The sequence below is a fragment of the Mustela nivalis genome (genome assembly GCF_964662115.1).
Source record: "Mustela nivalis genome assembly, chromosome: 19".
Lineage (NCBI taxonomy): Eukaryota > Metazoa > Chordata > Mammalia > Carnivora > Mustelidae > Mustela > Mustela nivalis.
In genome coordinates this window covers 22,380,469-22,397,189 of record NC_139038.1, presented here as the reverse complement: position 1 = coordinate 22,397,189, position 16,721 = coordinate 22,380,469, and the positions used below count along the sequence as shown (strand labels likewise).

The window sequence follows — 16,721 nt, the reverse complement described above, 5'->3', positions numbered from 1 at the left end:
TAGGGAAGACACATTCTTTTATATTAAAATGAACACGGATAAAATAAGGAGGAGAGAGCAGAATTCACATGAATTTTTAAGTGTAAATGGGAGACAGGCTTCAAAGACATTTCAGCTCACTGAAGGCTGCTTCTAGCGATGCCCCCCTACCCTACTCTCCACTCCCCAGGGCCATTTTTTTTTTTTCTTCTCTGCTAGCAGGGAAATTTTGGTGGCAAAGTTTGGGGAGCCCCCAAGGGAAGTCTCGATGGGGTGAGAGGAGGGGGAGCAATTTAAAGAGAGACTTAGATGTCAGACCAGGTTAAAGGAGGCAGGGGGCGAAGGGGTTGCCATTTGCTTATAGGGGGCTTCCGATGTGCGAGGCACTGGGCAAAGTCTTAATATGCACCATCTCAAGTATTGCAACAGACCCGCTGTAAAAAAAAAAAAAAAAATTAACCCTCTTTTAAAGTTTATTTATTTGTTAGTGATCTCTGCACCCAACGTGGGACTCAAACTCACAACCTCGACATCAAGAGTTGCACACTCTTCCATCTGAGCTAGCCAGGCACCCCTGACTCTCTTTCCTGGATGGGGAAACTGAGCCTAGAGAAGGTACATCACTTCCCACATTGACAGTGCTAGGAAATGGTAGAGGTGGGATTTGAACCCAGCACTGTCTCTTGGCCAGGGTGGATTTAGATTCCAGGAACAAATTTTAGGAAGGACGAGAGGCGGGTGGGCAATCCCATGGACTCTCAGCTCCTTGAGGGCAGATCTGCCTTGGTCTCATTCATTGCGATGGCCTCATATCCTTGCTGAGAGTCTGATTGGAGCGAGTGTGCAGTGCGGATGTACAAAACGAGAAAGTGAATGGTGTTGGTGTGAGAATTCAACAGCGCAACGTCTTGTGCCTCAGCTACTACGTAGTAAGCAGTGAGATTGTGTTAGGTGCTGTTCTAGGCAGTTTACGGATACCAGCTCATGTCTGCCTCTTAACAGCTTCAAGAGGTCGGGCGTTATTACCCCTACTTTTCAGATAGGGAAAGGGAGTCACAGGGATGTTAAGAGACTTGTGCAAGGTTCTACAGCTGGGAAGTCGCAGAGCCAAGATTGGCAGCACGTAGCCTGGCTTCAGAGCCCTCACTCTTCAGCCTTATGCATGGTGCCTGCCCGGTGTTCAATAAAAGTTCTTGATTCCTTGCCCCAAGCCACAAATCCTTAGAATAGCCGAGCAAGAAAGAGAGTGTGGGCTCTTCTGCAACTTCCATTTTATAGGTGGAAAAGCTGAGGCTTTTCAGGTTCCTTGGGGAGATGGAGGGGGTTATCCAGGAATAGATCCCAAACTTCTCGCCTCCCCTCAGAGCTTTCACCACTGCCCTGCCTGTTTCGCGGTTCCCATGTGTCCCATGTGTCCACCTACCATCTCTCACAGTACCCCTCGTGAGAAAAAATGTTGCTGGTGACACACTCTTTCCTGACAATCCCCTTGGGGGACAAAATAATGATCTTCTGTACGGGAAACCCAAATGTCAGCACAATCCATTTCCCTCCAGGTGGGTCAGAGCCCAGGGGGTCTGGATGGGCCACCAGTGACTAGAAAGTGCCTCGAAACCACACAAAGCCCTGGGTTTGCCAGTTGTTACCATCAGTCTGCACACAGCGTGGTCAGGGGCCATGGCCACCTTTGGGCTGACCACACCCCCACGGCAAGATGGCGGCTCCCTCCCTGGTCTGTTGCTGGAGTTGGTGTCCAGAGACTCGGAGCTGGATGCAGTCCAGCTTCCTCATTTCCCAGAAGGGGACACAGTGGGGGAAGAAATGGGAATAAGTTCTTAGAGGGGAGCAGGACGCTGGGCCTTAGACTTTGGAACTATGTTCTTGTTGCTTTTCCAGGACTAGAAAATGATATTGAGGTGCCCCAGCTGGGCTCAGTTGGAAGACCACACAACTCTTGACCTTGGGGTTGTGAGTTCGAGCCCCATGCTGGTTGTGGAGATTACTAAAAAAAATAAATAAGTAAACTAAAAAAAAAAAAAAATTGCGCTTCTTATGCTCAGCCTCCTTCCAACAACACCGGTGAAGTAGATACTATTATTAGTTAGGGAGAGGAGGTAAATCTAGGGGAAAGAGAACACGGGATAGGTGCAAGAGGGAAGAGAGAGAAGGCAGTGCAGGGGACCCTTCCTGAACTAAGGCCGTCTCTCATCCCTCTTGCCACCTTCTGGTCAGGCCAGCTACTGATTGTGAAGTTTTCCTGGAGAGCATTTTGGGCTGCTGGCTTTCTACCTTGCTCCCAGAGACGCCTTGAACAATAAGAGAATCTGAGCCCTTGGAACGCTGCCATGTCTCAAGCAGCCAGAGCCATACATGAGTATGTCCCAGCGAACAGAAAGTTGGACCCTGTTAAAATAAGCTGAGCCAAGCTGAGCCAGTCCCATTACATACACATGCCCTCCGTGTGTGAACCTGGACAGTTGCCTCTTGAACAATACGGAGTTAGGGGTGCTGACCCCTCCCCCCCAGTCAGAAATCTGTGTGTAACTTTTGACTTTCCAAAAACTTAACTGCTGATTGCCTACTGTTGACTGGAAGCCTTACCAGACCCAGTCCATTAACACATACGTTGTATGTCCTAGGTCTTCTATACTGTATTCTTACGAGAAAGTAAACTAGAGAAATAAAAATGTCATTAAGAAAATCCTAAGGAAGGGAAAATACATTTATACTACTGTACGGATCTGTCAAAAAAAATCTGGGTATCCGTGGACCCCCTGCGGTTCAACCCGAATCTTTCCAGGGTCATACACGCTCTCTTACTAACCAGCCTCTCTCTCCCTCTGCTGACCCTTCTCCCCTATCTCCTCTTGCCTTTCCATCATGCCCCTGCTAGCGTGTCGGCACCTTTGGTTCTCATGAAAGTCTCTGGCTCCTCACGCTTAACACAAGTCGAGTATTTTCTCTCCCTTTCCTTGCACGGAACCCCGAATAGCACTGCTTTGTCCTCATGGGCCCGGCTTGGGGTTGGGGGTCTGGGAAAATGTCTAGGCTGGGGCCAGCTGCTCACCTGCAGAGACGAAAAAGATGCCCGCGCTGAGGATGACATTGTGTCTGCTTCGGTGGAACTCGCTGGCTGCCACGCAGAGCCCGCCAAAGAACAGCAGCGTGACGCTGAGGATGGGGAAGACACTGGAGGCCCTCACAGCCCCTGCGGAGAGAAGGGGGGACGGTTCCAAAGGCGTCCCTGCCGGCACCAGGCTCCACCCAACCTGGGGCACACAGTGCCCAGGGGGAAAATAGCACATGAGCAGGACAGGACATGCTTCCAACATGGGCGTCAGACTAGCGCGGTTGCTCAGGGCCCTGCGCTTGCTGGTAAGGCTCTGCAGTCACCGTCCTGAAGTTCTTCATCATTTTATCTTTGAATGGAGCGAGTGTGTTTGAGTAGGCTTCACACTCAGCATGGAGCCCAACACGGGGCTTGAACTCACGACCCTGAGGTTAAGACCTGAGCTGAGATCAAGAGTTGGACGGTCAGCCACGCAGGTGTCCCTCGCGTTATGTTTTAGAAGTGAAGTCTGATGTGGAAATGGGGCGTGCGGTGGGGGGCTTGGAGCCTTGACTCACAGGTGATCCCACCACCCGTCAGCTCTCTACCTACCCATTCCCCTGGGACAGGACCTTAGCTGCCCATTCTCCTGCCCCAGCCAAGGATCACTGCTAACTTTCATTCCTGGTGGGGGCTAGGCATGGGCAAAGGAAGAACCAGGGTTAGGTGTAAACCCCAGGCATGCAAAGCTATGCCTTCCCCCCATTGAGTGTCTCTGTGCCCCCCACTCTGGGGGTAGTTTGACATGAAATAGCAAATGAAAGACACCATGACCGATCAAGAGAGAGAGAACAGAAGAAAAGAAAAAGCATTTTTGCCTGTGTTTTGAATGAGGAAACTGGGGTTTTCATTTGCACTGGACCCTGCCAATTATGGTACCAGCCCCATATCCAAAGATTCCCATCAGATCACATGCTGTTCACCAAAATGCAGAATCTTTCCCGGGACACACCTACATCTGCATAGCACTGGCTCTGACAATCCTCACTTAATACCCACTCAGTCACCCAAGGAACAAATGAGTTCATTTATTCATTCAACGATGTCACTGTGCTGCGCCTATTAAATGCACTTGGGCTGTGCTGGGTCCTGGGGTGCCTAAGGTTCTGAAGGAGGGATTCTATGGGAGGGGGGGCCTCAGTATGCCCCCAACCAGTATAAAGGTGGGGGTCCCAGTATTCACCCAACCCGTATAAGGTCATTTCCTTCTATGTCCCGACCAGAATATACCAGTTGAACAAATTCCGTGTTCGTTAGTGTACAAGAGAACAGGGATCCCTAGCCTCGTGGGATCCCAAGTCAGTTGAGTTGACGATAGGAACAACTGCCTAATTTGCAGGACCCAGTGCAAAATGAAAAGGCAAGGCCTCTTGTTCCCAAATCATGAAAAAAATGTCAAGATAGTAACAGGAGAGCGCTGAACACTGTGGGGCTCTTGGAAGGGCGAGCTCTTGGGGCCACAAGGGCCGTGGAAGCCAGACGTGAGCTGACTGGGGCCAGGGTGGTAGGCTGGAGGTGGTGAGAAGCTGTGGGACCGAAGATACATTTCTAAGGTAGAGCCACCAGTGGCAGTGGGCAGTAGGAGATAGAACAGCTGCGGACCATGCCCATGTCTGGCGCTCGGCCGCTGAACCCCTGGTGCCACCCAGAATACCACGGGGCACGAGCAGGTGCAGCAGGAAGGGTCATGAGGTCATTTTTGGCCTTGGGGATTTCAAAGCTGAAAGTTCAAGGCTTTCAGGCCCCATATTTGTGGGAACCCACCTCCCGCTGTTTCTGTTCCCCACGGCACAGAGGGGCTTACGTGCCAACCGCCAGGCGGTTTTTATAACGTGATGACTGGTGTTTTATTCGGTCTCGTGGAAAAAGTTTTCTGGAAGTTTGCTAGCTGAGTTAGCCAAGAGGGTGGCCTGGGAGGGATGATGGAGAAATGAGGGGAGCGTCTGAGGGCAGTCTGATGTTCTCTTAAGGATAAGAAAATGGAAAGTTCTTGCTTTTGTTTGAAGACGGCCACCCCCAAATCACCCAGTGTTGGGACCTGGGCAGACCCGGAGCCTGAAAACAGCGTCCTTCCCATTCTTCTGCTTCCATGGTCAAGTTTTGGGAAAGGCTGGACCCCCTGCTTCCTTTAGTCCCCAGGTCAGGGGATAGCCCTGAGGAGGGGGCACTGGGGTCCTAAGTGGGCACACGAGCCCGAGCGTGGGCATAGCTTCTTTATAACTTCTCAGTATTTATGCATATGACCTATGGGTTTCCATTTGGACCCTCAACCCAAGGCCCTACCAACAGGGGTTGATCTGCCTCAGTGGTTTCCAACAAACTTGAACGTGAACAAACCTTTAAAGTGTTCGTTTGCATTGTGTATTGACAGGGATTGCTTGAATATTCAATGGGATAAGTTCAATCGATTAAAAGAGTAGTTTAAAAAAAATTTTTTTTTTGGTAAATGAGATTATGTCCAAAGGAAATAATTATGGACGTTTGACGCTATTGAACTGCATTGGTTATTAAGGCACAGATTTGAAATGGGTGGCTGTGAGATTTGTGACTGTAGCTGGAGTAGCCCTGTGGCAACCAACTGGTGGCCAGACCCCACTGTTTAGCCCACAGATGAGATATGTGGCTGCAGGTGTCTGCCTCAGGACATTTGCTTCTGCCATTTTCTCCGAGTCAGGGTTATCTCCTCTACTTTCATTTAACCCCGTGGGCACATGGTAGGTTCAAAACAAAAAGGTTTTACTGTCTTCTCCCCTTCCTCCCCGACTTCCTTCCTTTACCGTTTCTCTACCCACAACTACCTGGGGGTATGTTGGGGTTTCAAGGATGGGGAGGGCCGTTTGTTGCAGTGTAATTCTACCATGGGCATCGGAGTAGGACCGGGCCACGTCAGGGCTATATTATGGGGAGTCTCTTGTCCGTAGGTCTTGTGGGCTAGTGAGGCTTATGCTCTATGGTGAAGCTATAACCTGTCCCAACAGCACTCAAGAACGAGGAAACAGCAGAAAAATCAGTACAAGTCCCAGTCCCACGACGGGGTGGTCACAGCAGGGACGGCCCCTCACACATTGGAGGGGTCTGGAGAGCCCCGTGGGAATATGCCCTGGTTCTCTGTGCTAGGGTCAGGGATTCCAAAATTCCTCACAGGACATCTGTGTGGTTGTAGAGGCTTCTCGTAGAGGCTTCCCCTGAACCTTAACCTGGTTCTGTGGCTAATGGTGAAGGGGGGGGGGCTGTGGGAGGGGCGAGGACCCCACTTGCCCCGAGGGTAGCAAAGTATTTTGTTGGAAAAGCAATCCACCTCAGGGAAGCTGAAAATCTGAAGCTGAAAAACTGAAAATCCGTTCTGGGAGTTGTGAAATAGAAGTTACAGCTCTGTTTCACCTCCAGCGGGGCAAACATCACAATGTTTCATTAAAGCAGGAAGGAAAAACAAAGAGAAATGATGGGCACTCAGTAAAACCCCACTGGAGATGAATTTAAAGCTATTCTTCGGAGGAGGTCCAAGCACAGAGCTCCATCTCTAAGCAGGCTCTGTGTTCCCCATACCAAGTTTTTCTGAGCTGCTGGCACAAATCCTAGTAGGCATTTGGGTAAATCCTAGTAGCTGCACAAGGACTGGAAAAAGAAATGGTGTGTTTAGGTTTCAAAAATTAGCTGAAAACTGACTTTCTTAATTGACCCTGCTATAATAACTACATAACAAACATTGTTACACGATTCAGGGCTCATTCATCTGCAGACTAACAGGTGTGAGCACGGCCACAAATGGTTCTAATTTTAAAACCACTCATCTTAAGCTACAAGTTACAAACATAATCTTGCGTAGGACAGTTTCTTAAAGTTTTTATTTATAATAACAGTTAAAAAAGGGGCGAACTTTACACTTAACATTCCTTAGTAATAGATTAGTCAACACCTTTGAAATTCCTCTTTGAGTGAACTTGACACGCATTCTTGTTGAAGAAGTTACATTTAGATTACATGAAATGTCAAAGTCTCTTTGGGCCTGGATCAACGGCAGGTGCACATCTGCCCCTGGACTGTGCTAGTGCTTGTCCCCTGCAACAGAAAGGGGCTGATCCTATATTGCTTCACTGACGCCACGCTGGGCCCCAGGCTGAGCGTAATGCTTGTGAGCTCATTTAATTTTCACGAGCCTATCACATCGATGATGCTATCATCTCCATTTCTGACTGGAGAAGAATAGTTGGGAGATGGAAAGGTAATGAAAGCAGTGCACTCGGGTTTAACCCAGCCAGTAGAGAGTTAGACAGGGCATACAAGCCCAGGTCAACCAGGACCCAGAGCCCTCATGCTAAGCCACCTTGCACTCTGCTGCCTCCCAAGTGCTGCCTTGTCCCATATCATACCCAGCTTACCTGCCTGGGGACAATCCCAGGAAGATGCTGGCCCTGCCCCAGTAGGACTGTAGACACGTGAATTTGGGTTTGCACTTAACCTCCCAGAGCTTGCCCTTAGGACTGTGCTTTACCCATTAGCTCATCACCCATTAGCACCTCGACTCAGCTCTCTTGGGAAGGTGAAAACTGGTATTCCGGTTGAAGAAAATCCCTTAGATTTTCTCCTCAGCAGACTAAAAAGAGCCTTTTAGTTTTGACTCACCTACTTCTCCCCCTTGTATTTCTAGTTCATGGACTTTAAAGAGACTCAGATATCAGAATCACTTGAAAGTCTCTGTCTAGTAGCCAAGGTCCCCAGAAGCTCCTTTGGAAGGATCCATTTCCAGGGATGTGTACGGAGGAGCCTCAGAGGCAGCCGCGCAACTGCAGGGCTGCCCGCACCCCCTCCAGGGGAGACCCCAGAAGTGGGAACTCACGCAGGAGATACTCCGCTGTGTCTTGTTCATAGTCAGCATCTTCGGGGAAGTGATCGATTTTCTTGCACACTCCTCGGAAAGCCCCTGCGGAAACAAACGTGGGCCTGAGCTGGGGGAGGAGCCAGTGCCCCTGGGTCCTCCCCCTCCGCAGTGGAGAACCTTCCCTGGTTGTTGCAGGCTGCGCATACACTGGTTCCTCTGCACCTGTCCTAGGGCACACAAGAGAGACCGGCAGTGGAGGAAAATTAATTAAAAAAAAAAAAAAGCAGCAGAAGACTTCATTTTCTAGAAAATCTGCTTCCTAGACTTGGCATGATGTTGGGATCTATGGAGAAGAGCAAATAGCTATGGAACACAATCATTCATTATGAGGACTGTCTTGCCGTATGTATCCCCCACCTTCCATTGGGTGAGAGAGAAAAGGAGGAGGAAATGGAATTTGTGTGCTAATTTCCCATTACAGATGAGGAAACTGAGCAGGAGGATTTTGCATGCACTCGCACAGTCTGCAGGAGAGCCTGCATTCCAACCAAGGTTGGGGGACTCCCGGGTGTCAGTCGTCGGCAGGGGTTCAGGAGTAGCCCCCTGTCCCTGATCCTGCTCTTAGCTGACCCAGGACTGTCCCCTCACGGCCCCCTCATCCCCCGCCCCCCGCCCCTGGTCACAGCCAGCTGTGCTCTGCTGTGTGGCCCACGCCTTCCGGGAGGCACAGACAGCACAGGTTCCTCTTGGGGGAAACTGCCAGCATTTGCTTCCTTTTCTTCCTTCAATATCAGTTTGACTTGAATCATTCTGGGTGTTTGAGAATCCTTGTGGGTGTTTGTTAACCAACCAATTAACCGATCTCTGGGGCAGCTAATGGCTCTGCCAGTTCTTATAAATGACAACAATTTCCGAACTCCTCACTGTAACACAGCACGGAATTACACATCGCTGTTCCTGTCGCCGCCTGAGAACCGGGTGTGGAGGGGGAGGGGCCAGGTGGCGCCGTGGGACAGCAGACCAGGCAGATCTGCCCTCCTATTTCAGCCAAGCTACTGTAAGGATTAAATAAGGCCATGTATGAAGATGACATCACTTTTGCATTTTTTGCAAAACTCTAGGCGTGCCGTGATAGCAACCGGCGCTTATTAATGCTTCCCGTGGGCCAAGCGCAGAGCTGAAACCTTACCTCCCTTCTCTCATTTACTCTTGTCCACTGCCCTGGGAGGTAAGGGCTATTGATCCTGACATGTGATGATGAGGTAACCCAGATCACAGAAGAGACTGAGGTGTCACAGCTGGAGAGGAGAAGAATCGATATCTGAATCCGAGCTTCAAAGCCCGTGGTTTTCACTGTTGCACTGTGGATGGCAGCCATTATTATTATGTCAATAATAATCTTATAATAAAGAGTGCCATGCATTTAACCCCTGCTATAAGTAGGCTCCAAGCCAGAGGCATTTCCCAATAAATGCGATGCCGTATGTGAAGCACCCTCTTGCTTCTGATTCTCCGCTCACCAGGCAAAGAATGGACTCAGCACCAACAAGGGGTGGGGGGCGGTCCTGGAGAGAAGTTTGCAGTCTCCAGGATATTCTTGGAAAAAAACACAAAGTTATAACTTCTTCCCTGATATGAAAAAAAAAAAACAACTTTTGTTTTTCTCTTGTTTAGATTTTAGTGTTCCATTCACATACTCCTCTTAGTTTATAATCCCCATTCCCTTCCAGCAAGCTGGATAAGAAACCAGAATAAGTCACACACACAGAGCCTGTACCACGTACCACGTACCGGGTGCCATCCGAAGCCCTGTACGTGTTTTATCCTCTTCAGCTCTCAAAACAGCCTTATGAAGTACCTGGTATTATGATTCCTTTTGACAGGTGAGGAAAGAGGTTCAGTGAAGGGACACAGCTACAAGGGGCAGGTTCGATGGAAATCTGCCCTACTCCAAAGCCAGAGTTCTTAACCACTATTGTGAGTTATACTCTCTTCCAGCAACGTCTGTCACCAGGCAGCTTTATGATAATTTTGTGGTCCATCCACAGCTCTTGACTGTGGCAATGAACGGGACCAGTGGTTTTTCCATCAACAGTGGTTTTTCCATGATCTTCGTTGGGGGCTACTGAGCAGGGTAAAGGCGGTGGTTGTGGGACCAACTATTGTTAGTTGTTTGACATACACTGCAAAGGCTTTCTTTTTCTTTCTTTCTTTTTAAGATTTTATTTATTTATTTGAGAGAGAGAGAGAGAGAGAAGAGGGCATGTCTGTGAGCACACAAGATGGGGCAGAGGGAGAAGGAGGAGCAGACTCCCCTGCTGAGCAGAGAGCCTGATGCGGCGCTCAATCCCAGAACCCTGAGATCATGACCTGAGCCGAAGGCAGACACTAACCAACTGAGCCACCTGAGCACCCCCACAAAGGTGTTCATGGGAAGAAAAGGTTCAGGTGAAGATGGAATGTGGACACCACCAAGACAGACCAGTCAGAACCACGTGGGAATGAGAAGCCACACACATGCCAGCACCTGCTTGTGCCAAGGGCCTTCCCCAAGGTAGCAGAGGGCAGCTGGGTCCTAGAGCTTAGAGCTGCAAACACCGGAAGCTCCTGGAGAAACAGTCACCAGTATTCAGGGTCTAAAGCAGCGTACCACCTGTTCCTGCACAGCCCCTGGGCTAAGAATGGTTTCTGCATATTTAGATGGCTGGGGAAAAAAAAGCAAAAGAAGAATAGTGTTTCACGACAAACACAAAATGATATGAAATTAAAATGTCTGCGTCGGTAAACAAGATTGTATTGAAACACAACCGTGCCCCTTTGCGGACGGCTTCCACCCAAAATGGCAGAGCTGAGTCGCTGTGGCAGAAACAGCAAAGCCAAAAATATTTGCTATCTGGCTGAGGAAGATTGTGCTGATCCAGGGTCTAAAGAGCCCTGTCCTGTGTGGTAGGACACAGAGAGGTGTCTGGGCCTTACAGGGCGCCAGAAGACGTCGTCCAGACTGGTTCTTCTAAAGGACATGATGTTTAGGGCAAATCTGGGTCACAGAATATTTTGTTTGGCATTTTGGCTTGTTTTGTTTTATTTATTTATTTATTTATTTTAACTGGCAGTATGTTAGTGCCTATTTTGTTGTATTTTTTTTTTTAATTCAATATGCTGCCGCAATTTAAAATTCAGGATCTGTCCGATGAAAGTCTCATTGGCAGCTTCTCTTTAAAAAAATGGGGCACCCTGTCCCACGTTTGCACACGTAAACAGTCCCCTGAAGCTGGGCCTCTGCAGACCCCTGTAGACCCCAGGGATGAACTTCCCAGCTGGTCGAATTCCCCACCTGGCCTCACGGCACTTGACGGACCTACAGCGAATGACCCCCATCAAACCTCAGTTTCTTCTTCTATAGAAGGATGATAGTAAGAATAACAATGTCGTGGAGTTGTCACAAAGATTAACTGAGGCTCTAAGAGTAGATGGCGCATCAGTCGGCATTCTCAGCACGTCCGCTTTTAATCAGGCAATGATGTAAATCCCTTAGGACAGCTCTTAGCACATAGTAAGAACTCAATAAATTCTAGCTATTACTACCATTGGTTTGAGTAGGTATTTTAGGACCAGACGAGACATATTGGTGCCACAATGAGATTTTAAAAAGCAATATAAAACGAAAGGGAATCAAGAATTTCCCCGAGGAAGACTCCACACAGAAGACAAAACTGCTGGCACCACAAGTCATACACTCATCAAAAAGTGAATCTGGCCATTCATACGAGGAGCATATTGCCAGCTTCCAGAAATAACTACTATTTAGCATTTCTGTATATTTCCTTCTAGACCCCCCCCCCATGCTTTCACATACAAACGGTTTTATAAAATTGAGATCATGCTGTTCTCACATTTTCTCAGGAGTATTTCCCCATCTCAGTCAGTCTAAGAAAGATAGGACGGGGTTGGACTTGCCCATGAGCTGCAGAGGATGGAACCGAGAGAGATGTTGAAAACATAGACCCTGCAAAGACGAAGTGGGGACACAGGGGCAAGCACTGTCCCAGCCCGGGTTAAGCCAAGGCCCTGGGGCAGAGAGAAGCAGAACCCAAGAATGTGGTCAACCAGGAGGCAGATCAGTGGGGGGTGGTCTGGGAGCAGATTCAGAGGTTACAGGGGGTAGGTGATGAGAAGGCAGGGTGGGGCAGATGTGAGAGTTAGGCTTTGAGAATGCACAGAACCCAGGGCCACGAGCCCCCAGGACCCCAGGAAGAAGTCTGGAATGGAAAATAGAGCCAGGGTACAGTTCCTGACATGCTGAAGTGAATATACTGCGGAGACATGTTTTTACCAGAGAAGGTAATGCCGATGGCTTATCTCTGGCTCAGACAATGGAAGAACACATCTTTCCTAAGAAGAAGGGGACTTCCTTTCAACCAAAGGGCACCTGGGTGGCTCAGTTGGTTAAGCATTTAGCTTAGGTGATGAGATCAAGCCCTGCGTTGAGCTCCACACTCAGTACGGAGTCTGCTTGAGACTTTCTTTCTCCCTCTGTCCCTCCTGCATTCTCTTTCGCTCTCTTTATTCAGTAAATAAATCTTTAAATAAAAATAAAATAAAAGGTCAGACCTTAGAAATACTCCCATTAAAATAAAAAAGGCAGAATGCTCACCATTGCCTCTCTTATTCAACGCAGTTCTGTAAGTTCTAGTGCAAGAAGAAATAAAATGGAATTAAGAGTAACAACCCATAGGAAAAAAATAGGACAAAGTTATCATTTTTTTTTCCAGGTGAGAGAATAGTCTTACTCGGAAAGCTCAAGCCAATTTGCTGGACAAAATATTAGAATGAATGAAAGAGCTCAGTCAGGTGACTTCTTTCAAGATACTAAACCACACGAGGAAGCGATGCTAATTAAATCATTGTGGTACTGACATTTAAAAATAGCATTGATTAGAATATTTTTCAATGCAGAGAAAATTCACACGGAAAACAAGAAGCAGTCCATTATCCCATGTTCCGATAATCCCAGTTAAATGAAAAGAATAGAGGTGTTTATAATTGGAAAATTCCAACAGTATGTAGAGAAAGGTGTAAGGCTGGAAGTGAAAGCCTTTCCCTCATTCCCGAAAATTCGCTCACCCTGGTAACTCGGTTGGGTGATTTCTGTTAACGGAGTGTCGAGTGAATCGTGTCTACGCTGAGATCTGAAGGGTGGTTAAAAGTGCGTCAGAGTAAGGGAGGTGTGTTGCTTTAGGCAAAGCGCGGTAGCAGGAGCGTGGTTGAGTGGGAGCGGAGAAGTCATTTGGGAGCTCAGAGTAACTTGGGGTGTTTAGTGGTTGGTCTGGGAGGCAGATCCTGGGCTTCCAGTGGAGCGGTGGTGAGGTGGTGGAAACGGGTTTGATGGCTATGAGAGCTGAGCTGGGAAGATTGGTTGGTTCAACCTTTGCTCTTCCCTTCTTGCTTACTTCCTCCCTAGGGATCCACTAGTGGCCAAGGCAGAAGATTCTGGGCTTCAGAACCTAACATTCTCGTTGGGGAAGAGTCTACAGACCCGTAAAGAGTTGAACAAGATCCCTGTGCTTCGAAGGAAACGGAGCAGATGAGGTGACGGTGATCGTGCGTGGGGTGGGGGCCGACGGTGAGCCCTTTGGGGCAGGGTCGGGTGGAGGGAGGTTGTGCGAGCTCTGACCTGCACAGAGAGAAGGAGCTGGTCGTGCGAAGAGCCAGGGAAAGAGCTTTCCAGGCAGAGGTTGCTGCAGGTGCACAGGCTCTGAGACGAGAAGGAGCTTGGTTTGTTTGAGGAACAGAAGGGAGGCCAGCAGGGCGAAAGAGGGCCTATGGTGGCCGATTTACCGGGTCACACTGTAGCAAGAACAAGCCTAGACCACCTGCTATGCCAAGTTTGGGCAAGGGCCAGAGAGAGCTTTTCTGGGTCATCTAAAGACAGCTCTGCTTAAGTGCTTTTGGCCTTAAGTCCAGAAATCCTGAATCCAGGGCAGACAGACGGGGGGGTGGGGGAGTGGGGGGAACGGGGGTTGAGGCATCACTTCACTTCCCCTGACCTTCTCAAGATCGCAGTCCTGAAGGGAGACCCTTCAGAGGGGTTGCTGTCCCTGGCCTGTCCTTCCCCCAACATCAGCAGAACCTCTAGAAGGTCTTCCTGGAGGGACCCTCCACACCTGCCCCTGTGGACTGTGAGTGCCCCACAATGGTCCTGGGGCAGGTTTTAGTGGGGTGACACCCTCTCCCCACCCCCAAACCTAATACAGGGATGTCACTTCTGAGTAGTCTCTGGACAGTTACCATGGGCTCAGAGTGAGGGCTGATATGCCTCCCCAGCCCACCCAGCCCAGCGGCAGAGCCCAGCACCTGGTCCAGCCCAGAGACCCTGCCAACCCAGTGCTTGGGACTTGGCACCCATCTCAGCCACCAGCCCAGCGGGAGCAACCAAATTTCAAGCTCCCAAAGTCCAGCTCAGAGCTCAAAACCAAGGCCAGCTGGAGACCAGAGCTCTGCGGCCAAAGACATAGATCATTTATTAGGTCTCTGTTGTGATGACTTGGCCTCAAGGAAACAGGAAAGAATGAGTATCAGGTTTGTTTATGCACTGGAAATACTTAAGAAAGCAAAAGTGACCGCCTGACTGTAAGCATGTTTAAGTTCTTGGTGTAACAGCAGATCCGTATTACAGAGGAGAAGACCTTAAAGCAGTGGTTTTCAACACGGGCTGCACATCGGAATTACTGGGGTGGATGTAGGAAAACAGAGATTCCTACTTAATCCATCTGGGCACCTGGAGTCTTCCAAGCTCCCCAGATGACTCTAACTGTTCAGTGGAGGCTGAGAACCACTGCCTGCCAGGTGAGTCCCCTCCAAAGCAGGGATGTTTCTTTCAGAGTAAATAACGAGGTGCGAAGACATGCCTTCCACCTGTGTCTTGAACTTGAAATGATCGCTCATGAGAACATGTTTATTTTGTCTTATCTTTTCTAACTACACACTGGGATGAACAAAAAAGTAAGCTGTGTTGATTTTCGCTGGGAAGGGAACATCATTTTTTCTGATAAAAATCCCACGAGAGTCCAATATGAAATCCTTCACTCTCCCAGCTGGATTGTAAAGTTTGACTTTCACAGCAGGATCATAAAGTAGGTCCTTTTTTGCAAAAAATATCTGAGCACGTCTTCATTCTCTCAAGAGCTTCTCTTAATCCTTTGATATTCAAATCACTGGATGTGCCTAGCTCATCACACTTCTTGTTGGTTTTTTTCTTCTTGCGTTGCTAACGGGTGTCCCTCTGCCACCCCCTCGCGGGGGCCCACGGCTGGCATAGCACGTCACTCCTCACTTCCATTACCATGAAGCTCTGTGTATTTTGCTAGATCTGCAATCTCACTTTGCAATCGTTTTGCCTCTATTTGCATTGGATTGTCCCATGTGGACAAGAGCTAGCAATCAGAGAGAGGCTGCCAACAAAGGCCGCGGATTGTGGGGTACGGAATGCGGTGGGGCGGGGCGCGGTTTGGGGTTGGGAGGGTGTTTTCAGTGAGCCTGGTTTTATAAGTCATCAGGCCATTCATGCAAATATTCATATTAAGATGGAGTTTGCTTGCTCGTCCATGCAACCTAGCATGTGTGGGGACTTGGGGGATGCATTCCTGCATAGTGGGGACCCTAAGCTAATCGGTCTGAAGAAGCACGTGGGGTCTAGGAATTATGGCTTGCTGCTCCTAGTAAGAGAAGCACAGGAGTGAGTTCAGCAGGAAGAAAACACCCTCTTTTGATGTTACTGAGCCGTGGCTGGTGCATATCCCAAATCACTCTTTTATTCAGCGATGTCTGTGGGGTTGCCTGCTTTGCATTAAGCTCTGTTGTGGGCACTTGGGGTTTATCAGCGAACTAGATAGGCTAGGTCCTTGATCTCAAGGCTCTTGTATCTATAGTTATTTATTTATTTTTAAAAGATTTTATTTATTTATTTGAAAGAGAGAGAATGAGAGAGAGAGCATGGGAGGGAAGAGGGTCGGAGGGAGAAGTAGACTCCCTGCTCAGCAGGGAGCCCGATGAGAGACTCAATCCTGAGACTCCAGGATCATGACCTGAGCCAAAGGCGGTCTCTTAACCAACTGAGGCACCCAGGTGCCCCAATCTATCTGTTTTTAAAGATTTTATTTATTTGTTTGTTTGAGAGAGTGTGTGAGTGGAGGGGGGCAGAGGGAGGGGGAGAGAATGTCAAGCAGATTCCCCGCTGACTGTGCAGCCCGATATGGGGATCCATCTCATGACCTTGAGATCATGACCTGAGCCAAAATCAAGAGTCATATGCTTACCTGACTGAGCTACCCAGGGGCCCCAAGGCTGTTATATTCTAATGGGAGAGACCTCCAGTGAATGAAGAAAAAAATGCAACAAAGGTTTCTGCACAAAGGAAAAGGTCATTTCAGATAGCATTGAGTGCCATGAAAATACTATACCCTGGAGGGAGTCACTCGGGGAGTCACTCATGAGGTTGGATGGATAGGCAAAGCTTCTCTGACAAGGTGGTCTGAGTGAAAAGATGAAGCCAACCATGGGGAGATTTGAGAGAACTTTCTAGGAAGAGGGCATCTCATATGCAAAGGCCCTGGGGAAGGATAATTCTCAGTGTGTTTCTGGAACCAAGACAGGTGAGTAGGGGGACAGCAAGTCTCTGAAGGAGCCAGACGATGTTTTAAGCAGCTGAGAAACCCAATGTGACTTATAGTTTTAAAAGATCTCTTTGGGAACCAGGGGCTTGCTGAGGAGTGGGAATGGAATACACCTTCAGATGAATCATTGAAAGTCACCATG

At 48.8% G+C, this 16,721-nt stretch overlaps 1 protein-coding gene across 1 annotated transcript in view; it reads right to left on the bottom strand.

Moving 5' to 3' along the window:
* CACNG3 (calcium voltage-gated channel auxiliary subunit gamma 3) overlaps positions 1-16,721 on the bottom strand; it is an 81,606-nt gene that overhangs the window by 3,044 nt on the left and 61,841 nt on the right. The window contains exons 2-3 of the mRNA XM_082714815.1: positions 7,926-8,009; positions 3,047-3,187 (exon numbers count right to left, since the gene is read on the bottom strand). Of these exons, the coding sequence (XP_082570941.1) occupies positions 3,047-3,187; positions 7,926-8,009 (225 nt within the window). The remainder of the gene's footprint in view (positions 1-3,046; positions 3,188-7,925; positions 8,010-16,721) is intronic.